The sequence below is a fragment of the Hemitrygon akajei genome, chromosome 13 (assembly GCF_048418815.1).
Source record: "Hemitrygon akajei chromosome 13, sHemAka1.3, whole genome shotgun sequence".
NCBI lineage: Eukaryota > Metazoa > Chordata > Chondrichthyes > Myliobatiformes > Dasyatidae > Hemitrygon > Hemitrygon akajei.
The window spans coordinates 110,081,500-110,108,497 of record NC_133136.1 but is presented as its reverse complement, the minus strand read 5'-3'; the positions used below and the strand labels follow the sequence as shown (position 1 = coordinate 110,108,497).

At 38.8% G+C, this 26,998-nt stretch overlaps 1 protein-coding gene across 3 annotated transcripts in view; it reads right to left on the bottom strand.

Annotated features, from left to right (window-relative positions):
* Positions 1-2,894: 2,894 nt before the first annotated feature.
* LOC140738124 (AF4/FMR2 family member 1-like) overlaps positions 2,895-26,998 on the bottom strand; it is a 149,647-nt gene continuing 125,543 nt past the window's right edge. For 2 of the 3 annotated variants that reach the window (XM_073065270.1, XM_073065272.1), the window contains exons 13-21: positions 25,680-25,920; positions 24,486-24,583; positions 24,316-24,379; positions 12,771-12,907; positions 12,526-12,597; positions 12,338-12,431; positions 11,807-11,850; positions 11,111-11,319; positions 2,895-3,754 (exon numbers count right to left, since the gene is read on the bottom strand). In XM_073065270.1, coding sequence (XP_072921371.1) covers positions 3,633-3,754; positions 11,111-11,319; positions 11,807-11,850; positions 12,338-12,431; positions 12,526-12,597; positions 12,771-12,907; positions 24,316-24,379; positions 24,486-24,583; positions 25,680-25,920 — 1,081 coding nt within the window. In that variant the 3' untranslated portion in view covers positions 2,895-3,632. The remainder of the gene's footprint in view (positions 3,755-11,110; positions 11,320-11,806; positions 11,851-12,337; positions 12,432-12,525; positions 12,598-12,770; positions 12,908-24,315; positions 24,380-24,485; positions 24,584-25,679; positions 25,921-26,998) is intronic. The other variant, XM_073065271.1, reaches the window with a different exon arrangement.

Here is a 26,998-nt window from a genome sequence, read left to right as displayed (position 1 = left end):
GCAGTGGAAAGAGAATGAAGAAAAACATTTCTAATTTCAACAGAACTGAAATTATTGATATGGCGTAACTTTTTGAAGAAACCCAGATTACGTGGTGAGACTCCAGATACCCGAAAAAATATTAACCGTCTTTGAAATTGCAAAATGTGGAACTCAAGTCATTCTGAAATAAGGAGCTGAGTTATTGTATAGCAATACTTTGGTCAGGACAAATATTATTATACTGCATTAATTCTTCTTTACCTAAACAAGCACATAAACCCATAAACTGAGTGTTGCAAATACTGTCATTTATTTAAATAGAAAGAAAAGTGCAACAAACAAGATTTAGAATTACTGAAGGTATTCTGTGGCATTATATGAAGATGTATTTGACAAGCGTACCAACTAGTACTCGAGAGGCTTTCATAGAAATCTGGCATGTCCCTAAAGGGTGTGTTTAGAGAACAGTTGATTGGATCAAAGATAAAGTGGGTAACTAGATTAAAGTCCTACTTTGCTTGGCATCCAACATATTAAATAAATAAAAAATATTTGAAAAACCATCTTGGTCAATAAAGGCACAATAAATACACACAATTACACACAAAGTCCCTTATTTTGATTCATTTCATCTCATCAGTTTCTCCAAAGAAAAATCCCTGCATTAAGTACAAATTCAAATCACAACCAGCCTGGACCCACTATTCTTTCAGGTAATAGAAACTTGCCTATTTTTTGCTGTAGTTCTCCACTTTATATTTCACCAATTGTTGTTTTTTTTTTAAAAAGCACAATTCAATGCCAGAACCATTCAGCATCTCTCCATGTGGGAGGATGGGTGGGCAACGGAACCAAATATAAAATAGTATCTATAATATTCACTTCAGCATTATTCCTGACGGTGGTGAAGGCTTTATTAAAAAATGCTTTTTCACCAAATTATTACACTTTCACATGATGGCAAGAGTACCAATTGCCCTTAGGACATCTAAATGGCCTCCATCATTTGGAATCTTGCCATTAGAAATAACAGACAATAGCGGCATCACAACATATCAGTAGTTTTCAGTGATAGGAGACAAACTCGAACTGAAATGCACAGTTTGATGTTGTGCCACAGTACATTCACTGCGTCACAGACTGGAAAGCTTCAAATATCTATCATTTTGCTACAATTATGCATTGACTTGCAGAAAATGGTGATAATGAGTGATCACTCTGGATGCCTTTATTAGCTGCATAAAGACTGCATAGCCAAAGCACAGTCACTGGGTTTGACATAAAGAAAAAACATAAACCAAAATTATTCCAAGTATATTTATGGCATACAAATAATCTTGTTCCTTTTTTCTAGTTTTTCATCCCTACTGGCCACCCCTTCTCTCCCTGGGCTATAATTCTAAGGAAACTAGGTACCCTGTGATTATTCACCTGTTGTTGATACATACAGTATTGATGGATTATTCTAATGCAGGGGTGGAAGAACAACACAATGAACCAGTTCCTGCGCTCATCTAACAGCCATATGCTTTGGATGGTGGTGAGCAATCAGAAGCAGAATGAGAAATTTGGACTTCCCCAATATAGAAGCATCAAAGCCAATGAAAAAACATCCCTATTACTAACTTAACAGAGACTAGCTAAAAGTAAATACAATATGAGAGGCTAATCAAAGTTCAACTCCTCCAGCTCTCCTCTCAACCTACTTACTTAGATAAACAGACGCCATATAAGGTTTTAAATAACAATTCTAAATATCATAATTATTGCTTGGAAATTGACCCAAATCCCTAAAAAGCTTTAAAAGCTTCTGAAAACACTTTTAAAGAAGGTGAATGGAAAACAGATTTCTATATTCCCTTGGTCTGAAACATGTTCTTATCTGTTTTCAGAAACTGTGCTTGATGGAAAGTGTGAAAGTAAATTTATTTATTAGTCAAAGTGCATTTTGCTACATTTCTTGATAAGGGTAACAGGTTTTTTTAAAGCATAGTCAGCACATGGCTTCTATACTCAACCTACCATTGTCACACGGTAAATTCTTCTTTCATTTCCCATTCAGCCACTGTAGGGGTTTGTAATTTGATAAGGTTTACTGGAATGATTAATAGAGACTCAATCATTTCTGCAATAATTCCAATCAGCAAAATGTATATGTGCAAGTGCAAACTTCAACTAAAGTTAATAAATGCCAGCAATGTTGAGCAGAAATTGCTGAAGTTTGGCTATATTGTTTGTACCCTAGGCTACTGGAATAATTTAATTCACAACATTAAGACAGAAGATGGGCAATAGCCTGGGTTTGTTCATGATCTCTTAACACTATACATATTGCTAGTAAGTTTGCAGTTTTGTTTTCAAGATGCCTAGTTACCAAAGGAAGTTTATTTTAACTAGGATCTTTGACAGCAGCAACATTTTTCAAAGGTTCCCCACATCCCTTTAACATTATTCAATCAAAACAAGAAATCTCCTTTCCCGAATTATAAAAAATAAATTGATAGGTAGATAATCATCACAAGGGTAATTTCACACCCAAATACTTTGCCCACCTCTACAGGACAAGTCTAATATGCAGGGAACATAAAAAGGTGAATAATGATTTTTGTCACTATTGCTCACTAAGGACCTGTATATGAAATTGAACAGTACTCGTGTCTTATGAATTTCGTTACATCTTCCATTTTTTCCTTAATCCATACCATGAAGCAGCACCATCTGTGGCCAGAACCAACTGCTTATATACAAAGTAGAATGTCTAAGGCACTCTGAACAATAAAATAACTTTTTTTCTAAGAGGAGATGCAGGAGGCATTGATCTGAACTTTTCCAAAGAGCAGATAATGTCCAATAGGATACTTCAAATACTACTTCCTCATTAACATCCCCGCAAACCCTCCCACCCAGCCCTGTCCCAACACTCATCCCACCTCCGTGATCTTCAGTTCGTTTTGTTAAACATCCTTACTAGCAACACTCAGGGCCATTCAGAAAATAAAATGTCTTGGTTCTAATAAATAGGAGAGAAATGGCAGTAAGTATGAATATTAGAGAAGAGAAAAAAAACACACAAAAGAAAATAAAGTTCTTTTTCCACAGCTCCTAGTGTGCGAACAAAATTAACAGCTGAAGACTTAAACATTTATATAATCCTCCATCCCGAAGCACCTCATCCCTTTAGGCGGTGTGTTCAAAGACTTTCCAGGAAATCATTGCAACAATGTTCTGGAGACTGCAACATTCTTTGGCTGCTAAATGTTTTTCGGAATTCATGCAGTTAATGCACAATATGTGCATTTCTGCTAACAAGAGGGAACAGCTACTGCCGTTTCCTAGCCATAACTCATGTCAAGAGGGACTTCTCCAGCCTTTTATCCTTCTGAGTTACTTCAATAAAGTAATTACTTCAAATACTATGCATCCATCATTTTGAATGTGAGGGATCAAGAGAAAAAAATTGCACTTTTGCTCACTGAGTGAACATTCAGTCAGTTCATTTTTGCCATATTTCATTTCCAACCTACATTATTAAAGTTTCTGCTGCACAGAAATATCTTTAAATTTGCTTTTTCTTATTAAAAACACTGCACAGTCAAGATTAGGGTGCTCAAGTTGAATAGGCAGATGTCCGAATCACTTTCAGCATCCTGTTATAGCAGTTTAGTTTCTAGACGCAACCAGTGTAAACCTTGCCTGACGTAGTGTACAAGTTCAGTCATGCTGCTGGTCAAGGATAAAAGGCCGACTGCTGCATCGAGCTCTGCAAAGAATTCTAACAAACAAACAAAAATAACATTAGAGATCTCGCATTAAACATGTTAACTTGACTAGAATGCAATGTAATGAGATTCCCACTTTATCTAAAGCAGCTTTATGAAAAAACAGTTCTCAACATTTAATAGAATTATAAAAAGAATTCATTCTGTTCTTCAAATGGAAATGCAGTGAAGCTGTAAAATAAGTCATCTTCAAGTAAATGAATAAATGGAAACAGATTTGAACTAATAGGTTTCCTCTTTTAATCATATTTTTAATAGTGAAATTAAAGAAAATTATGAAGACTGGAACCATCTGTCATATTTTAACATTACAACACCACACAAAAATACTAATAGTTGTAGTGCTTGTGGAGAATGGACTCCGTGCCTGAACACCCAACATTTAGTTGGTACTTATAATCTCATGTTAAGACTAACATTATTCCCAAAATAGTAACCAATAATTCATTCTTGTTTCAATTTATATGCTAGTCTCACTTCAAAATAAGACAATTAACTCTACATCAGTAAATTTCTTCTTCCACTTTATTAATTGCACCATGGTTCAGGGAGCAATTCAATAGTGGAGAGAGAAGAGAAATGTAGTTGCAAATGGGGATAGTATAGTCAAGTGAATAGACACAATTCTCTGTTGCAAGGATTATAATTGGTGTGCGAAAAGTTGGTTGAATTCATGGGACATCAGTACCAGTATTGTGAAGAAGGGAGCTGTTCCAATGGGCCAGGCTCTACCTGAACCATGCTGGAACCAGGGTCCTGGTGAATCACTGAAAAACATATGGATAAAATAAAAGGGACTAGACATCTCCAGAACAAAAGATAAGACAAAGAGTTTAAAAAGGAATAAGAATTTAACTTCAAGTAACACAGGATGGTGAATATAGGACTGAAGGTGTTATTAAATCCTTCAAAAGAAGTGACATAGGATCAGAAAATGAAGGATCCTTGTGGATAGAGTTAAGAAACTGCAAAAATATAAAAACTGATGGGAGTTATATACAGGCCTCAGAACAGTAGCCAGGATGTGGGGTACAAATTACATTGGCAGATAGGAAAGGCATATAAAAAGGACAATGTTAGGATAGTCTTGGGAGATTTCAATATGCTGATAGACTGGGAAAATCAGGCGGGTGCTGGATCCGAAGAGAACAAATTTGTAAAATGCCTATAAGATGGCTTTTTAGAGCAGATTGTCATCGAGCACACTAGGAAAAGGATAATTCTGGATCTGCTGTTATGCAATGAACCAGACTTGATTAGGGATCTTAAGGTAAAGGATCCCTTAGGAGGCAGTGATAACAATATGATAGAATTCACCATGCAGTTTGAGAAGGCAAAGCTAAAATCAGGTACATCAGTATTACAGTTGAGTAAAGGGAACTACAGAGGCAGGAGAGAGGAGCTGGCCAAAGTTGGGATACTAGCAGAGATGATGGTACAGCAACAAAGGCAGGAATTTCTGGAAATAATTTGGGAGACACAGGAAGGGCCAACTCGAAATGAAACAGCATTCTAAAGGGAGGATGCGTCAATTATTGATGACACAGTGTAAAAGCAAATGCGAGGGCATACAATATAGCAAAGGTTAGTGGGGTGCTAGTGGATTGGGAAGCTTTCAAAAACTAACAAAAGGTAACTAAAAAAAGCAACAAAGAGAGAAAAGATAAAGTAAGAAGGTAAAAATAATATAAAAGGATACAAGTTTCAGATATATAAAGAGAAGATCGTCGGAGCTTGAGAAGGAGAGGATTCGCGGGCTTTTTCAGTTTTTTTAACAGTCAACCAATTGGGAGCGGAGGAGCTGAAGACAGCTGGTCAGCTAGCGCACTACAAAATAAGTTTTGTCTAGCGAAGTGGCCATCGGAGTGGACTGAGTCAGAGTGGGGCGGCTTTGGCTCAACAGGCTTCGGCATGAGCAGGCAGAGGCGAGGGTAGGTTCTGGTAAGTTGTTGTTGTTATTTTTTTTTCCTCATTCGATTTCTTTTTTAACTAGTAAGTTTAGAGAGAATGCCAGGCAGGATGTTAGAATGCTCCTCTTGCAGGATGTGAGAAGTCAGGGTGACAACAACACCTGCAAGAAGTGCATCCAGCTGCAGCTCCTAACAAACTGCGTTAGGGAACTGGAGCAGGAGCTGGATGACCTCCGGATCATTCGGTAGAATGAGTAGGTTCAGGGAGGTAGCTACGCCAAAGGAGCAGGGCACAGGTAATTGGGTTACTGTCAGGTGAGGGAAGAGGAAAGGGCAGGCAGAGCAGAGTTCCCCTGTGACCATTCCCCTCAACAAGTATACCGATTTGGATACTGTTGGGGGGATGACTTACCTGGGACAAGCTGCAGCAGCCGGATCTCTGGCACTGAATCTGGTTCTGCAGTGCAGAAGGGAGGGTGGAAAAAGAGCAGAGCGGTAGTGATAGGAGACCCGATAGAGGGACGGACAGGAGGTTCTGTGGTTGTGACAGAGACTCCCGGATGGTTTGTTGCCTCCCAGGTGCCAGTGTCAGGGATGTCTCTGATCGCGTGTACAGCATTCTGAAGTGGGTGAGTGAGCAGCCAGATGTCGTGGTACAAATCGGTACCAATGACGTAGGAAGAAAGAGTGAGGAGGCCCTGAAGAATGAGTATAGAGAGCTTGGTAGGAAGTTAAAAAGCAGGACCTCAAGGGTAGTAATCTCAGAATTGCTACCTGTGCCATGTGCCAGTGAGGTTAAGTGTAGGATGCTCTGGAGGACGAACACGTGGCTGAGGAACTGGTGTAGAGGGCAGGGTTTCAGATTTTTGGATCATTGGGACCTCTTCTGGGGCAGGTGGAACCTGTACAAGAGAGATGGGTTACACCTAAATTACAGGGGGACCAATATCCTTAGTAAACACAAAGTATACTGCAGATGCTGTGGTCAAATCAAGACTTACAAACAAGCTGGATGAACTCAGCAGGTCGGGCAGCATCTGTTGAAATGAGCAGTCAACGTTTCGGGCTGAGGCCCTTCGTCAGGATCAATATCCTCACAGGGAGGTTTGCTGGTGCTATTGGGAAGGGTTTAAACTAGATTTGCAGGGGGATTGGAACCAGAGTGCCAGAGCAGATAGAGGAGCAGGGGTGAAAATAAATGATGTTATAAGTTCATGCAAAGTCAGAAAGAGAAGAGTTGTGTGTGGTGGTGATAATCTTCTGAGGTGTGTCTATTTCAATGCGAGGAGTATTGTGGGGAAGGCAGACGCGCTGAGGGTGTGGATTGGCACATGAAATTTATGACATTATAGCCATTAGTGAAACTTGGTTACAGGAGGGGCAGGACTGGCAGCTTAATGTTCCAGGGTTCCGATGTTTCAGACGTGATAGAGGCAGAGGGATGAAGGGTGGGGGGTGGCATTGCTAGTCAGGGAAAATGTTACAGCAGCGCTCAGGCAGGACAGATTAGAGGGCTTGTCTACCGAGGCCATATGGGTGGAGCTGAGAAACAGGAAAGGTACGTTAATGGGGTTGTATCATAGACCACCCAATAGTCAGCGAGAATTGGAGGAGCAAATCTGCAGAGAGATAGCAGACAACTGCAGGAAACATAAAATTGTGATAGTAGGGGATTTTAATTTTCCACATATTGATTGGGACTCCCATACTGTTAAAGGTCTAGACAGGTTAGAGTTTGTAAAATATGTTCAGGGCAGTTTTCTAAATCAATATATAGAGGTACCAACTAGAGAGGATGCAATATTATATCTCCTATTAGGGAACGAGTTAGGACAGGTGATGGAAGTGTGTGTAGGGGTACACTTTGGTTCTAGTGATCGCAATACTATTAGTTTCAACTTGGTCATGGATAAAGATAGATCTGGTCCTTGGGTTGAGGTACTAAACCGGAAAAAGGCCAAATTTGAAGAAATGAGAAAGGATCTAAAAAGCGTTTTCTGGCAAGGATATGATTGGTAAGTGGGAGGCCTTCAAAGGAGAAATTTTGAGAGTGCAGAGCATGTATGTTCCTGTCAGGATTAAAGGCAAAGCGAATAAGAATAAGGAACCTTGGTTTTTGAGGGATACTGGAAATCTGATAAAGAAGAAGAGAGATGTATGACAGGTATAGGCAACAAGGAGCAAATAAGGTGCTTGAGGAGTATAAAAAGTGCAAGAAAGTACTTAAGAAAGAAATCAGGAGGGCTAAAAAATGACATGAGGTTGCTCTGGCAGTCAAGGTGAAGGATAATCCTAAGAGCTTCGACAGGTATATTAAGAGCAAAAGGATAGTAAGGGATAAAATTGGTCCTTTTGAAGATCAAAGTGGTCGGCTATGTATGGAACCAAAAGAAATGGGGGAGATATTAAATGGGTTTTTTGCATCTGTATTTACTAAGGAAACTGGCATGGAGTCTATGGAAATAAGGCAAACAAGTAGTGAGGTCATGGTACCTATACAGATTGAAGAGAAGGAGGTGCTTGCTGTCTTGAGGCAAATCAGAGTAGATAAATCCCCAGGACCTGACAGAGTATTCCCTCGGACCTTGAAGGAGACTAGTGTTGAAATTGCAGAGGCCCTGGCAGATATATTTAAAATGTCGGTATCCACGGGTGAGCTGCTGGAAGATTGGAGAATAGCTCATGTTGTTCCGTTGTTTAAAAAAGGCTCTAAAAATAATCCGGGAAATTATAGGCCAGTAAATTTGACATCAGTAGTAGGTAAATTATTGGAAGGGGTACTAAGAGATAGAATCTACAAGTATTTGGATAGACAGGGACTTATTAGGGAGAGTCAACATGGCTTTGTGCGTGGTAGGTCATGTTTAACAAATCTATTAGAGTTTTTCAAGGAGGTTACCTGGAAAGTGGATGAAGGGAAGGTAGTGGATGTTGACTACATGGACTTCAGTAAAGCCTCTGACAAGGTCTCACACGGGAGGTTAGTTAGGAAGATTCAGCCACTAGGTATATATGATGAGGTAGTAAATTGGATTAGACATTGGCTCAATGGGAGAAGCCAGAGAGTGGTAGTGGAGGATTGCTACTCTGAGTGGAGGATTGTGACTAGTGGTGTGCCACAGGGATCAGTGCTGGGTCCATTGTTATTTGTCATCTATATCAATGATCTGGATGATAATGTGGTAAATTGGAACAGCAAATTTGCTGATGATACAAAGATTGGAGGTGTAGTGGACAGTGAGGAAGGTTTTCAAAGCTTGCAGAGGGATTTGGACCAGCTGGAAAAATGGGCTGACAAATGACAGATGGAGTTTAATGCCGAAAAGTGTGAGGTATTGCACTTTGGAAGGACAAACCAAGGTAGAACATACAAGGTAAATGGGAGGGTACTGAGGAGTGCAGTAGAATAGAGGGATCTGGGAATACAAATAAATAATTCCTGAAAAGTGGTGTCACAGGTAGATAGGGTCGTAAAGAGAGCTTTTGGTACATTGGCCTTTATAAATCAAAGTACTGAGCATAAGAGTTGGAATGTAATGGTGAGGTTGTATAAGACTTTGGTGAGGCTGAATTTTGAGTATAGTGTGCAGTTTTGGTCATCTAATTACAGGAAGGATATTAATAAGGTTGAAAGAGTGCAGAGAAGGTTTACACGGATGTTGCCAGGACTTGAGAAACTGAGTTACAGAGAAAGGTTGAATAGGTTAGGACTTCATTCCCTGGAGCGTAGAAGAACGAGGGGAGATTTGATAAGGTGTAAAAAATTATAATGGGTATAGATAGAGTGAATGCAAGCAGGCTTTTTCCACTGAAGCTAGGGGAGAAAAAAAACCAGAGGACATGGGTCAAGGGTGAAGGGGGAGAAGTTTAAAGGGAACATTAGGAAGAGCTTCTTCACACAGAGAGTAGTGGGAGTGTGGAATGAGCTGCCAGATGAAGTGGTGAATGCGGGCTCACTTTTAACATTTAAAAAAAACTTGGACAGGTACATGGATGAGAGGGGTTTGGAAGGATATGGTCCAGGTGCGGGTCAGTAGGACTAGGCAGAAAAATAGTTCAGCACAGCCGAGAAGGGCAAAAGGCCTGTTTCTGTGCTGGAATGTTCTATGGTTCTAAAAGACAGGCAAGAGTGGACATCAGGCCACAGGAAAACAATGCTAGAAAGGTAAGAATGGGAGACAAAGAAATAGCGGATGAACTGAATAAGTATTTTGTGTCTGTCTTCACTGTGGAAAACACTATCAGCATGCCAGAAATTCAAGTGTGTCGACAGCACAAGTGAATATAATCACTATTACTTAGCAGAAGGTGCTTGCAAAGCTGTGAAGTCTGAAGGTAGACCGGGAAGTGGACCACACCACAGGCTTCTGAAGGAAGTATCTTTTGGGATAGTGGCCGAATCAATAATAATCTTTCAAGAATCACTAGATTCTGGAATGGTTCCAGAGGACTGGAAAAATTGCAAATGTCACTCCATTTTTTAAGAAGGGAGGGAGGCAAAATATAGGAAATAATAGGGTAGTTGGCTTGACTTCAGTAGCTCGCAAGATGTTCAAGTCCACTAAAGAGAAGATTTCTGGATACTTGGAGGAACACAATAAAATAAGCTAAAGTCAGCATGGTTTCCTTAAGGGGAAATCTTGCCTGACAAATCTGTTGGAAATAACAGGCAGGGTGGACAGAAGAGTCAGTGGATGCTGTTTATTTGGATCTTCAGAAGGCCTTGACAAGGTGTCATACACGTGGCTGCCGAACAAGACATCATGGTATTACAGGAAAGATAGTAAGGACAGAAGATTGGCTGACTGGTAGAAGCCAGAGAGTGGGAATAACAGGAACCTCTTCTCATTGGCTATTGATAACTAATGGCATTTCGCAGGGTTAGCTGTTGGGTCCACTACACGTTATGTGTTAATGATCTAGATGATGGAATTGAAGTCTTTGTGGCCAAGTTTGCAGATGATACAAAGATAGATGGAGGGTCAGGTAGTGTTGTGGACTTGGGGAGTCTTCAGAAGGAGCTGGACAGCTTAGGAGAATGGGCAGCCAAGTAGCAGATGGAATATGGAAGTGCAAGGTCCTGTGATTTGATAGGAGGAATAAAAGCATAGACTATTTTCTAAATGGAGAACAAGTTTAAAAACTGTAGTTGCAATTTTGCCACAGAAGGCTGTGGAGACCAAATTGTTAGGTTTATTTTTATAGCAAAAATTATAGGTTCTTGATTAATAAGGGTGTCAAAGGTTATGGGAGAAGGAAGGTGAATGAGGATGAGACAGAAAATAAATCAGCCGTGATCGAATGGCAGGGCAGATTCAATGGTCTGAATGGCCTAAAACTACGTCTTATGGTCTTTTAAAGATAAACCATTAATATCAGAAAACAATTTATTCAGCAAGCAACAAGGATATATTTTACCCATCAGTTGTTTTTTCTTACCCTTGTTTTTTTTCGCTAGTGCATCTGCTTGTTCCCACAGGTCATGGCCATGGAGGAAAATGGAGGTGATGTTGACATAGGTGGATGCCAGTTGATGAATGACGTGTGGAACAGCAACACTTCCACCATTACTGACAGATCCTGTCTGCGAGCCTCCGGAGCTGGCAGGGGATGGTGTCTGAGACAGTGGAGAAGGTGTGCCAGTGCTTCTGAACATAAAAGAAATGAAACTAAGGCTGAGCTTATATGCATACATCCCAAAAATACAATATTTTTTATTAAGGTGGCAATTATCCTCTTAATAAGCATTGTAAAGCAACAAATACCTATTTCTTCAAATATTAAGTAGATATATATAGTTAATAAACAACCACATGTTCATTAAGTTGCCATGTCACATTGCTTCTACACCGCTCAACTACAAAGAGTAGTACAGTTAATAGAAATGGCAATCATACTTGTTACTGGTACTTAAGTCAATGGCAGATTGCATATTCCTTATATCCAGTATATGATTAAATCCAAGCTGATGCATTAACATTGCTGATATAATCAGTAAATTTAGCTCACTAATCTTGAGTTGATTGAAAGGAAAAGTCGGGATACATGACAGTAATGAAACACTTATTTTAGGTAGTGCAATATTTAAAGTACTGGTCTAAAAGAACACAGATTAGAGCTACATGGACTAATTACCTGGCAACACGAGGAGATGGAGCTTGAGCTATCCTGGAAGAACTCTGGAATACAAGACAATTGCTCATGTTTGCTGTGAAAGTTCTTGGATCCACAACAACAGTCTAGATTCTGGTTCTCACTTCTTTCTTCTATTCCTGAAAGTACTAACTGGTACTGGGATACAGGTTCTCAAAAGCCAACTACATTCCAACTGCATGCCCAAATGCCTATTCCCCATGTCACAGCTTAGACAAAGGATCTCAGAGGCTCCTTACAACAAAGTTCAATCCTGGTGCCATTCCAGCGAAATGGGCATCTTTAAAGAAGAGGCAGCAAGGAATTTATGAATTTTCATTCTTCACTTTCTCCTCCCCAACTTAGCATACCATCCTTATCTACATGGCTCAGCATCAATTAGGTCAAAGGAATCAGGTTAAAGACTTAAAAATTATAAATAAATTAACTGGTATAACTAAAAAACTGCATGAGAAAGAACTGTTCAGATGTGAAGATGACTGGTAAATGATGTTCTTCACACCCTTTGCATACCTTGAAATGTTCACTTAAGGCCTTTGAGTATTTCAATGCAGTATCTTTCTTAAATCTGAACATTGCCATCGAGAGCAGAGACTGGCAGCGAATACTGTTAAATACAAGTTTAAAAAGAGTAATTTTACTTCTATTGTTAAGTGCTTTGGGAAATGTTACTACATTATTGAATGCAAGATGTTACATACCATAATACTACAAATATTTTTTCTACACGAGTTGCTGATGAGTCATTGTAGTTTATTAGTTTCAGGATATACCTGTGAGCAAGTTATAAAATGAAGATTATGTCAATCGTTGTCATTGAAATATTGCTACACGAAGATGGAAGTAAATGTATGACAATAAAACTGGCACTGTACATATTATATTAAAATATTAATGACTAAAAGAGATTAATTCGAAGATTAAATACAGACCCGAGAATACTTACTTGATCAGATCCACAGTTTCAGAAAACATGGTGTAAGCAGACTTTGGTGGCTGTGCCTCACTTTCCATTGCTATTCCACTCTGAACAAAGGACAGTGCAGCATCCAAGTAGTTGAAAGCTTTTCCAATTTTGTCCAACTAAATAGAGGGAAAAAATATTCTTGATATTAAAATTCTTTTGATGTATCCACTGTGAGATTTTTGTTATACACCTGGGCCAAAAATTCTCCCTTCTCTTAAATCAAATCTTTATGCAAAAATATTTTCTTCATTTTGCTTCAAAATTGCATGTGGATAAATACAAGTAACAAAGATGAAAGACTGCTGTGTGAACCTAGGATATGAAATACTTAATCATTAAAGATCAAACTGTAAACTTCAGTTTTTTTAAAGTGGGCCTTTAAAGTAAGTTTAAGAAAGACAATAAAGACAAATATGTTTACTTATATGTGCAAACATAATTACTGCACCTTGACAATAAGTTGTGAGGAGCATATAGAGCCCAAAAAGGATTACAGATTAGACAAAATTTGACAAATGGATGAGGTGGTGGGAAAATGTGAAATTGTCAGATTTGACAAGTACATAAAGTTTATTGTTTGAAGAGTGAGAAATCACAGAGCTCTGACATGTAATGGGATCCAAGCAACTAGTGCAAGATTTGCAAAATACAGGTCCACAATCCCGTATCCGAAAAGCTCCAAAAACTGAACTTTTTGGCACGCCAACAGCTGACGTCACTCAGGTGTGCCGTGGCAGCACTAGCAGAGACCACCAGGTGTCAGTTGTGGCTCAGCGCTCGTACTGGTAACACATGCATTTGCTGTTCGCTGATATTTTGTGTTCACTGTTGACTTTGTGTTTAATTTCAATGTGAAATGGTAAAAAGAGTGCAGATCGGGAAAACCCGTACTGGTAACACATGCACTTGCTGTTCGCTGATATTTTGTGTTCACTGTTGACTTTGTGTTTAATTTCACTGTGAAAATGTTAAAAAGAGCTGCAGATACCCCTATGGGTAACAATGAGAAAAAGAGAAGGAAGCATCTATCATTGTCAATAATGCAGAAAGTGGAGTTATTGCAGAAGTTTGATCGTGGTGTGCCTGTCCTGCGTCTTATATTGACGAATTTGCCAATATCTGATGAAAACCTTAGCCCTGAACAAATTTACAATGCTGATGAAACACTTAACTGTACGCTTTGTGTTCACTGTTGACTTTGTGTTTAATTTCACTGTGAAAATGTTAAAAAGAGCGAAGATTGGGAAAACCCGGAAGTTCTCTCTCTAGCACTCGTTGTTTGAGCATGTACATTTTCTTGTCATTATTCCCTAAACAATACAGTATAACAACTATTTACATAGCATTTGCATAGTATTAAGTATTATAAGTAATCTAGAGATGATTTAAAGTATATGGGAGGACGTGCGTAGGTCCGGGGCTCCCCTGGGTCCTAAAGCCCACCCACACTGAGACAGGTTAAATAAGGAGGGATTCTGAAATCCGAGGTGTCTCCTGTTGGCAGTCCATGGAGAAGGACGCGTGTGCGCTGCTCTTAACTTTGATAACCTACTTCACCCTGCTAGAGCCATTTAAAGTTTGAAGATTTATTACTGAAGGTTTTACGATTTAATTATGATGGCAGGGATTAAAAAGCTGGAAAAACCGTTTCTGAAACCAACCCAACAGAGCAATCAGCGCAAGTCCTTACTTCAGAAAGAATGCTCTCTTTAAAGGAAGATATGAATACTAAGAATGATAGCCTGGTGAAGGCTAATGAAAAGTTTGAAAGAAATTATTTCCGTCGTCCAGGAATCTTGCGGCAATCTGGAAATCCAATTCAAGGCGCTTAAGAAGACTACTAACAGAATTAAAAGAGAACAGGAGGCAATGAATCAAATTATTAAAGAACAAGAATTAAAGATATCGGCAATGGAAAAGAAACTTAATGAGGCTACTTCGGAAATATCGAGAATTAAGAAGAAAACAGTTGATCTGGGAAGTAGAAGCCGCAGGATGAATTTATGCATTCTGGGTTTGCCTGAAAATATGCAATCCGGTGAGCCATTAAAATATTTTACAGATATGTTACATTCACTTTTTAGTAAGATACTTGAAGCCCCTCCAATGATATAGAGCCCATCATTCTCTCAGCCCAAAGCCTTCACCTGAGATGAAATCTCGCCATGTGATACTATGCCTGCATTATTTTACAACTAAAGAAGCGATTCTCTGAGATGCAAGGAAGTGAGGGAAGACAATCTTTAATGGGGCAGCCATTCGTATAATTGAAGATTTTTCTCCAAAGGTTTATGCTGAAAGAGTTAAATATCAGGAAGTGATGGCTGAACTTTATAAGAATAATTGTCGTCCTTTGTGCTTTCCGGTTTGTCTGAAAATCTCTCCACCTAATGATCGCCCCAAATGGATTGACTCTCCAGAAGAGGGTTGGAGATTCATAAAGGAGTTCAAATCCGTCTCGCAAGCAACTTGAACGATTAATCCTTAGCTGGGAGTTGTTGAAATGGAAAAAAAAACTTTAATACTTAATATAGTTTTGTATTTAATATACACATATTTACTTACTTTTTTTATTGACTTGTAAGTGGCTAAGCACAAGTCATAACACATTAATTGGTTGGATTGATCCTTTTTTGAATATATGACTAACTTATTTTAAATGAATTTAAGATGGCCGAGGTTAGTTAGGTTCTAACCTTTGTTAGACATAACAAAATATTTGAAATTGTTTACTTCTTCATTTTTGTTTGTTTTCTCTTTAGTTAGTGGTGTTAATACATAACTGTCTGAGAAGAGCCCGCCAATTGGAGACAGGGGATAGGGGATAGTAGTTTAGCACGCTGTCTGGTTTTCGGGCTTTGTGGGGGGGGACAGGGGTGGGGTTATTAGATTAGATGTTTTCTGACTGGGCAATCCTGAGAGGTTTTTCTGTCAATCATATTGCATTTTCTTTTTATCTTTGATCGAGTTCATGCTCTATTTTTCCTGGTAGATTTGATTTGTGCTTATGCAGTAACTTACTTTTCAAAATCTTATATTAAAGTTCAAATAAGGATGTCAATAAAATTAATATAATATATTGGAATTTGAATGGTATGAACCAACCTATTAAGCAGAAAAAGATCTTTAAGAAATTAAAAACACTTCAGGCTGATATTATTTTTGCGCAGGAGCCCCTTATTCATAGGGAAGATGAAAATCGTTTTTTTTTAATTTTGGAGAGATTATCAATTTCATTCTTTATCAGTAACTAAAATTAGAGGGGTATCTATTTTTTTATTAAATCTAATTTCCCTTTCATACATTTTAATACTGTTACTGATTCAATTGGAAGATATTTAATTGTTACTGGTCTGTTATGTGGTCAAAAGGCGGCTGTAGTGTGTGTTTATGCACCTAATACAGATAGTCCTGAATTTTTTAAGAAACTATTTTCTGCGTTGCCAACTTTAAATGAACACAAGTTGATTATGGGCGGTGACTTCAATTGCTGTTTAAATCCTTCGATTGATAGGTCATCAATCAATCTGCTGCTTCCTAATAAGGCTGCAACTTGTATTAACTCTTTTATTGGAATATGGTTTGGTTGATACCTGGAGATTTATACATCCTAAAGATAGGGATTTTTCTTTCTTTTCGCATGTATATCATAAATACTCAAGAATTAATTATTTTTTGCTGGACACGCAATTGGTGCCTTTTGTTGCTAAATTGCACATATGATGTCATCACGTTGTCAGACTACGCACCCATGAAATTAACATTTAGATTTCCTGATAACATTTTAAATTCTTCCTAGTAGAGATTTAATACTACATTATTACAGGACTTAGCTTTTGTAAGTTTTATTAAAGAATAAATTTCTTTATTTTTTGAATTAAATACAACTGAGGGAATGTCAAATTTGGTTATTTGGGATATGATGAAATCTTTTCTCAGGGGACAGAAAATGTCATATTCAGTAGGTTTAAGAAGGAAAACCAAAGCAGAACTTTTAGTGATGACTAACAGGATTAAAGAAATAGATAAAATTTATTCAGTAACACCTAATGAAGTTCTTTATAAGGGTGGAAATTCAAACACAGCATGATTTGCTTTTGACCTATCCCATTGAGCAGCAACTTCTCAAATCTAAAAGTCAATTTGACATACATGGGGTAAGTCAGGCAAATTGTTGGCTGGTCAATTAAAAGCAGATATGGCTAGAAGACAGATTTTGAAAATACGAAGAGCTGATAGAATTAAAACCTCAGATGGTCAGGAAATTAATAAGGTATTTCTGGATTTCTACTCTAACCTTTATAAATCTGACTTTTCAGACAATACTACTTCTATGAATAGATTTTTGCAAAAGCTGAATATACCTAAAATTTCTACTCAAGATATGAATACATTAGATGCGCCTATTAAACAAGAGGAAGTAACAAGGGCTATATCCTCTCTTCAATCAGGTAAGGCTCTGGGACCAGATGGATATACAGTGGAAATTTTTAAGACTTTTACTGAGATACTTAGACCTCATTTATGTCAAGTTTTCACTGATTCTATATCCTCTGGGACTCTCCTGAAAACTTTTTATGAGGCATTTATTTCACTAATTCCTAAAAAAGCAAAGGATTTATCTGAATGTGCCTCTTGTAGACCAATTTCTTTACTAAATGTGGATTCTAAAATTCTTTCTAAAATTTTGGCAAATAGGATCGAGAATATTTTACCTAAAGTTATCTCTAACGATCAAACTGGATTTATTAAGAATAGGCTACGGTCAATTATGGAAAACCCTGAACATCCTCTACATAGCACCATACAGAGACAGAGAAGCAGTTTCAGCGACAGGTTGCTATCGATGCAATGCTCCTCAGACAGGATGAAGAGATCAATACTCCCCAATGCCATTCAGCTTTACAATTCAACCGCCAGGAGTAAGATATGTTAAAGTGCCGGGGTTAGGACTCAATGTATTTAAGTTAACTACTTAAGAACTTTTTAAAAGCTATTATTAATGCTTTTTGAGAGGGTGTTTTTAGATGCATATCATATTTTTACTGAGTTAAGTATTGTATGTAATTAGTTTTGCTACAATAAGTGTATGGGACATTGGAAAAAATGTTGAATTTCCCCATGGGGATGAATAAAGTATCTATCTATTTACACTTTAATATTCGGAGACTATCAAATATTATTTATTCCTCTCCGCCCAAAGAACCTGAATGTGTCATTTCTCTTGACGCAGAGAAAGCCTTTGATAGGGTGGAGTGGTTTATTTATCAGGAATTTTATAAAGATTTAATTTTGGTCTGGGTTTCTTTTCTTGAATCAAATTGATCTAACAAGTTCCTATGGCTGCAGTTATAACTAACAATCAAAAATCTCCCTATTTTAGACTATACAGAGGTACCCGGCAGGGCTGCCCTCTTAGTCCTTTGTTATTAAATTTGGCTCTATAACCTCTTGCTATTTCTCTTCAGAATTCCAATAGTATTCAGGGTATTAAGAGAGGGGATAAAATGCATAAGGTTTCGTTGTATGCAGTCTACATTTCAGATCCCAAGAAATCTATTCCTTCTATGTTATCTATATTCTCCAAATTTAGTAGTTTGTCTGGATACAAGTTAAATTTATACAAAAGTGAGTTATTTCTCATTAATAATCATTTGGATCAGTATGAGCAATTACCTTTTAGTATTGCTAAAAAATCAATTTACTTATCTTGGTATTAAAGTTACTAAGAATTTTAAAGATCTGTATAAATATAACTTTCTCTGATTAATTGACTGTACCCAACAAATACTTTCTAAATGGTCTCTTATGACGCTATCATTAATTGGTCAAATTAATGCTATTAAAATGATAGTTCTACTGAAATTCTTATACTTCAAGCAGTTCCTTCATTTGTTCCTAAACAGTTTTTTGACAGAATAGACTCTAAAATTTTATCCTATATTTGGAACAATAAAAATCCTAGATTGAGTAAACCTTTATTGCAGAAATTAAAAAAGGACGGTGGTATGGCTTTGCCAAATCTTAAGACTGTACTACTGGGCAATTAATATTCGATATAATACTTGTTGGATTCATTATTCAGACATATATGACTGTCCTTTATGGGTGGAATCAGAGAAAAACTCGGTGAAGGGGTATTCCTTGGCCTCTTTACTGGGAGCTCCTCTTCCTTTTCTGCTCTCTAAGTTTTGTAGACAAGACCTTAATCCTATTATTAAACATACATTAAGAATTTGGTTTCAGTTTTGCAGATTTTTTTGAATTAAATAATTTTGTCCTTTCTAGTAAAATATATTGTAACTACTTTTTTTTAAACCATCAATTTTAGATCAGCAAACACGAGGAAATCTGCAGATGCTGGAAATTCAAACAACAACACACAAAATGCTGGTAGAACACAGCAGGCTAGGCAGCATCTATAGGGAGAAGCGATGTCGACGTTTTGGGCCGAGACCCTTCGTCAGGACTAACTGAAAGGAAAGATAGTAAGAGATTTGAAAGTAGAGGGGGGAGGGAGAAATGAGAAATGATAGGAGTAGACTGGAGGGGGTGGGATGAAGCTAAGAGCTGGAGAAGGGAAAGGATCATGGGACGGGAGGCCTCAGGAGAAAGAAAGGAATGGGGGGAGCACCAGAGGGAGATGGAGAACAGGCAAACAACTAAATATGTCAGGGATGGGGTAAGAAGGGGAGGAGGGGCATTAACAGAAGTTAGAGAAGTCAATGTTCATGCCATCAGGTTGGAGGCTAACCAGCCGGTATGTAAGGTGTTGTTCCTTCAACCTGAGTTTGGATTCATTTTGACAGTAGAGGAGGCCATGGATAGACATATCAGAATGGGAATGGGACGTGGAATTAAAATGTGTGGCCACTGGGAGATCCTACTTTTTCTGGCGGACCAAGCGTAGGTGTTCAGTGAAACGGTCTCCCAGTCTGCGTCGGGTCTCGCCAATATATAAAAGGCCACACCGGGAGCACCGGATGCAGTATACCACACCAGCCGACTCACAGGTGAAGTGTCACCTCACCTGGAAGGACTGTCTGGGGCCCTGAATGGTGGTGAGGGAGGAAGTGTAAGGGCAGGTGTAGCACTTGTTCCGTTTACAAGGATAAGTGCCAGAAGGGAGAGCGGTGGGAAGGGATGGAGGGGGACGAGTGGACAAGGGAGTCGCGTAGGGAGCGATCCCTGCAAGAAGCGGGGGGGGGGGGGGGGGAATGCTGAGCTCGTTGACTTCAATAACTTTGCCTCCAACTTTCACCCTGCCCTCAAATTTACCTGGTCCATTTCCGACACCTCCCTCCCCTTTCTTGATCTTTCTGTCTCCATCTCTGGAGACGGCCTATCTACTATAAATCTACAGACTCTCACAGCTACCTGGACTATTCCTCTTCCCACCCTGTCTCTTGCAAAAAGGCTATCCCCTTCTCACAATTCCTCCGTCTCCGCCGCATCTGCTCTCAGGATGAGGCTTTTCTTTCCAGGACGAAGGAGATGTCTTCCTTTTTTAAGCAAAGGGGCTTCCCTTCGTCCACCATCAACTCTGCTCTCAAACGCATCTCTCCCATTTCCCGCACATCTGCCCTCACCCTATCCACCCGCCACCTCACTCGGGATAGGGTTCCCCTTGTCCTTACCTACCACCGCACCAGCCTCCAGGTCCAACGTATAATTCTCCGTAACTTCCGCCACCTCCAACGGGATCCCACTACCAAGCACATTTTTCCCTCCCCCCCCCCCCCATTTCTGCTTTTCGCAGGGATCACTCCCTACGTGACTCCCTTGTCCACTCGTCCCCCCCATCGCTTCCCACCGATCTCCCTCCTGGCACTTAACCTTGTAAACGGAGCAAGTGCTACACCTGCCCTTACACTTCCTTCCTCACCACCATTCAGGGCCCCAGACAGTCCTTCCAGGTGAGGTGACACTTCACCTGTGAGACGGCTGGTGTGATATACTGCGTCCGGTGCTCCCGGTTTGGCCTTTTATATATTGGCAAGACCCGACGCAGACTGGGAGACCGTTTCGTGGAACACCTACGCTCTGTCCGCCAGAAAAAGCAGGATCTCCCAGTGGCCACACATTTTAATTCCATGTCCCATTCCCATTCTGATACGTCTATCCATGGCATCCTCTATTGTCAAAATGAATCCAAACTCAGGTTGGAGGAACAACACCTTATATACCGGCTGGGTAGCCTCCAACCTGATGGCATGAACATTGACTTCTCTAACTTCCGTTAATGCCCCTCCTCCCCTTCTTACCCCATCCCTGACATATTTAGTTGTTTGCCTGTTCTCCATCTCCCTCTGGTGCTTCCCCCACTCCTTTCTTTCTCCTGAGGCCTCCTGTCCCACGATCCTTTCCCTTCTCCAGCTCTGTATCGCTTTCGTCAATCACCTTTCCAGCTCTTAGCTTCATTCCACCCCCTCCGGTCTACTCCTATCATTTTGCATTTCCCCCTCCCCCCACTACTTTCAAATCTCTTACTATCTTTCCTTTCAGTTAGTCCTGACGAAGGGTCTCGGCCCGAAACGTTGACATCGCTTCTCCCTATAGATGCTGCCTAGCTTGCTGTGTTCTACTAGCATTTTGTGTGTGTTGTAATTTTAGATCAGGTTTTTTTAAATTTGGAAAACCAAAGGAATAACTTTTTCGGATTTGTTTATAGGGATTGTTTGATGTCTTTTACTCAGCTAGCAGATACATTTGATTTATCTAGATATTTACAAATTTGGAATTTTTGTGTACTTTGCTTCCAAATTATTCCTCCGCTTATCCATCTAATATAATAGATACCCTCTTCCAGGTTAAACCACTCCAAAAAGGATTAATAAAACTACAATTTATAAATGGTTATTGAACTTACGAATGATATCTAACGATAAAATTAAAGCTGCCTGGGAAATGGAATTTCAAGAGTTACTTTCAGATAATCAATGGAGTAAAATTTTTCATCTGGTAAATACTTCATCTATTTATGCCCATCATTCCTTGATACAGTTCAGGGTAGTGCATCGGGCACATATGTCAAAGGATAAATTAGCCCGTTATTTTTCGCAATATCAATCCTATTTGTAATATCAGGCGGCCACTTTAACTCACATGTTTTGGTCTTGCATAAAGTTGGAGAATTTTTGGAAAGATGTTTTTTAAAACCTTATCAAAAGTGCTGGATCTGGATTTACAACCAAACTTATTTACAGCTATTTTTGGATTATTCCATCAGAAGCAGGATATATTCCTGCTTCTGCTCAGCGGATGATAGCCTTTTCAACCTTATTGGCTAGGAAAGCCATTTTATTTAAATGGAAGGACCCGAACCCTCCTACCACCTTTTATTGGCTTTCCTCTATCATGTCCTGTTTAAGACTAGGAAGAAGTTAGACATTGGATACATCCTTTAAATCTGAAGAAATTTGGTGAGCTTTTATTCAATTTTTTCATATGATCTGATTTTTGTACTGATTCTTTTCCAGCTATTTTTTCAGAACCTTGGATTTGAGCAGAGAGTCTCTCTTCTCTTGGTCTTTCTCTTAGGATGGACTGCCCAGTCCTTTTTTTCTGTTTAGAATAGTGTTTTTTTTCCCTCTTCTTTTATATAAAAATTTCTAATAGTCCTTCCTTTCTTCATAAATTGATGAGAATTATACATTCTATATCAAATTTATAGTTTATAGGTCAACACTATGTGTGATTCTGATATTGTTTATTTTACCTTCTGTATGTACTGCTACTGAGATATATACCAGAGATATTCCCCTTCTGTTTGTATACTTTTTTAAAAAATCAATAAAAGGATTGAGAAAAGAAAGAATGAAATCCGAGAAGTTCTGAATTCCGAAATGCAATTGACCCCAAGGATTTCGGATAAGGGATTGTGGACCTGTACTAGTAAGTTGGACAACAAGTAAATAGAAAAGTTAATAGAACATTATCATTTTGAGAAGAATTGATGACAAAAGTATGGGGGTTATAGTTCCATTATACTGTGCATTGGTTAGACCTCAAGAGAAGAACTGTATACAGTACTGGTTTAATTTTTAATGAAAGTGTTAATCCATTGGAATCAATTCAGGATTGGTTTACCAGAGTAACCTTAAGAATGTATGGGTCATCTTATGAGGAAACGTCGAACAGGCTAGTCCTGTATTGACCCATGTTTAGAAAAAAGAGAAGTAGTTAATTGAAATATGTCAGGTCCAGACGGGCATTTTTTAATGCAGGTGGAAATAGAATGGCAACAAAACCAAAAAAGTATGCATCCATCCTTAATCTCCACTCCAAACATTACAAGCCATTTGTTCTATTCTCAGCCATGATTGAGCTTCACAATAACGATAACCTGCCCAACTTCCTGATGAGCTACCAGTCCTATATTCTTTCCAAAACCAAATACATTTCTAAGCTTAATACTGTCTGCCATTGGGCAACCTCTTTCCTTTACTGCTGAAACTGTCTTCATTGCCAGTGCCATTTTCAAACTCAGCACTGCCAAAGACTGCCTGGCCAATGTCCTACCACAAATGAATTTCAGATCATCAAAAGTTATTCCTGTTCATTAGTCCAAGTTTCCTCAAAATCCTAAATTTCTAGTGTTATTAAAAATCTTAGCTATCTTCAAAAGCATATTAAGATTATCAATGATGAACTGATCATAGAAACAGTTAGGTCACATACATCAGCTCTGAGCTGGTGCTTTTCTTCTTGTGAACTGCCCAACTTCACTCACATTCAGAGAGCATTTCCTATCCACCCAAACATTTCTTTTAAAAACTATTTAATTGCCTTTTAAGCAAAGTTATAAGCTCTGTGACATAGAATGTGGTTTAATTTCCATCTAACGGACACTAATAAGAGAATTCCCTCATTATTCCTTTAATTACTTTTGCAATTATCTCACTGACCAGTGGAATTACCTTCTGACTAAAACCTATTTTTCTTGCTTGTGATTTTTTAAAAAATCAGAAGCTTTTCAAGCCTTCCCCTTGCAACTCACTTCTAATCCAAGTAACATTTCTGTGAAACACGTATGTGCTGGAGGAACTCAGCAAGTTAGCTGGTATCAATGGAAAGGAATTGATATTTTGAGAAAAAGCCCTTCATCAGGACTAGACGGAAAGGGGCTGAAGATTTCAGTGAATCCACTTTCCAGGTCTCTGACACACGTCTGAAGCTGTTCAATGAAAGTTGTGTAAGGCATTTTGTAGTTGCATAATTTTGCATGTTCTTACACTGCAGACTCTGGATACTATAGGGTCTTTTAAGAGACTCTTAGACAGGTACATGGAGCTTGGAAAATTAGAGGGCTATGTGGTAGGGAAATTCTAGGCAGCTTCTAGAGTAGGTTACATGGTCGGCACAACATTGTGGGGTGAAGGGCCTGTCATGTGCTATAGATGTCCATGTTCTATGTTCTACTGAGTTTAACAAGTTTGCTAATTATTTAAGTAAGAATCAAAGAAAGCCCATGTGTGGTTTGCTTACCCCCCAAAAAAAGATAATGTCACTACCAGTAACTTACCATAACATCAGCTTTGTGCTTTATTTTTTTGGCTTCCTGCAAGTGATGCTCTACTGAATATTGCCTTAATAAAGAAAAGTATTGGAGGTCAGAATGCGTATAGGCAAGTTTGATTACAGACAATAGCATGTTTTGGTGCTATGGAAACCAACACATTTAAATTAAATTACTTGTCATCAAACTTGAGTAGAGGCCTTGTTGGTTTGGAGTTTCCATTAGGGAGGAGTTGTTCTGGAGTGGCATTACTGGCAGAACCTTGGTAAGACACCTGTGGATAAGAAAGTGTTACAGATGTTCATTTTAAGGTTTTCAAATACTGCAGAAGCACAAAGAAACATTAATTGTGCCTAAAGCCAACTGAATGGATAAGTAAGCCATACGACATGGTAGAAATCCACAAAAGGACAAAGGCTACCATGGTCCATGTCTGTGCAGAATTACAAGGTCTCAGGTGGGGCAATGTTACCAGCTTTATAAATGGCTTCAATAATATTTGTCAAGAAAAAAAAAGTTTTCAAAGCTGTTAGTGTTGACCACTGTTGAGAAATATAAGCATACATCATGGCCGAGGACAGTTATAATACTACCCACAACAATAAACTACAGATGCTGGGAATCCCAAACATAAACAGAATTTTGGAAGTACCTAGGAGAACTCATTAATCAGAACTGAAAAAGTGAGAAACCATGAAGTTGTGAGGAAGGGGGTGGGGGGGAGGAAGAGTAGTAGAGAAAAGTGTTTTTCTCCAACCCCCAAAAACTTTGTGTTATCTAAAGTTCAAAGTAAATTTTATTATCAGAGTACATATATATCACATGGCAAAGAGTGTGTTTGGTAGAGATGGAAGAGTAGATCAGGGAGTTCAGACAGAATGGCCCTTTGGAATGCTGAAAGTGGAGGGAAAGATGTGCCTGGATATGAAATGTTACTGAAGGTGGTAGAAATTCTGTTGACGGATAAGTCAAAAGATAGCAGATATTTGGGAAATAGATGATGAGCTGCTTGGAAACAGTAAACTGTCCAAGTGGTGGTGGTCATTAAAAGTTTCACTGGATGAAGGGAGAATGAACAATCAGGGTAGGAAGAAATAATTTCTTCAGGCGAGAACAGGCTGAAACAATAAGGCCTGCTTGTGGACATTGGAGAAGAGATAGAAGCAGATTGAGTGGGTTTGAGACTCCACAAGGTAGGAAATTGTTCAGATCAAACTGACAAATTAAAAACATAATCTGACATCTATCTTCCTTTAAGATTCATCAAGACATTTGGAGGTCTACATTTGAACTATATACTGTATATGGAAAAAATACCAGAACTGTTTCTTTACCACAAGACAACAAATGAAGCAGAATTGATTTTTTACCTTGCTTTTTAGGTGTCCTGACTGTTTATCCTCCATCCTTTTGTGCTTAGAAGGTAACAATCCTGATGTCGAGTTATTCATGCTGCTCTTAACCTTATCACTGGCACTCATTGTGGGGACTTGGCATGAAGAACTACTTGCACTGTCAATCCGAGTGTGGGCTACCTTTGCTGGTTTTGGTACAGGAGATGGAAGTGGCAGTACAAATGGTTTTTCCTTCTCAGGGATAGATGTAGAAGATCTAAAAGGAAGGAGTGAAAAGACATTATTGCCTAAGGAACAATTGCCCCTAGATATTACTTGTACAAGTAGATAGATTTTTGCCGCAAATTACTGACAAATATTTAGAATATACTTTTAATGTGAAATGTAAACACTTAAGGTGTCTACAGTATTTTTCAATGAAAACAAAATGGGAAGCCTAGATTAAAGCACTGTCTGTCTATATCTCTAGAATGCTGCTTTTCCTTTTACAGATTAAGGCACATATTTGAAATGGAAGGTTAAGAGGGAAGGAAAAGGAGCAAGGAAGAAAGAAAGAGGGTAACAGAAGGAACCGTGGTGGGTAATGGAAAGGAGAGACAGTGAGAGGTGGTATTGTTGAAGTAACTGTCGTCACTGATAATAAAATAACTGGACCCAGAAAACAAACACACACACACATACACACACACACACGACTCAAGCATTCTTTCTATTTTACTTGCGCTCAAGGAGAAGTGTGGGGCCCCTACTGTTCTGAAGTCTGAACAGAAAACTGCTATTTTTATACAGAATTGGCTTATCACTTACGGATATTGATAATTGTAAACTGTATCCTGTATATGTTTGAAATTCTTACTCACAAGATCAATTGCCATTCACAATAGAGGTGTTAAAGTCAACGAAAACCTTTTGACAGCTGATAACACTTTGCAGTTAGTACAACTTCAAAGTTAGTTGTTGGGCGTGCCTCACATCCTCAAAGGAAAGTACAGCACAGAAACAGGCCTTTCAACTCATCTAGTCCATGCTGAACTATTTAAACTGCATAGTTCCATCGACTTGCACCCAGACCATAGCCGTCCATACCACTGCAATCCATGCACCTATCCAAACTTCTCTTAAATGTTGAAATTGAACTTGCATGCACCACTTGCACTGGCAACTCGTTCCACACTCTCACGAAGCTCCTCATTGCCCTACCTCACAAGGGGGTCTGTGTTGAGATCAATTCTTTTTACATTTTATGTCAATGATTTGGATGATGGAATTGATAGGTTTGTTACAAAGTTTGCAGAAGATGTGAAGATAGGCAAAAGAGCAAATAATTTTAAGGA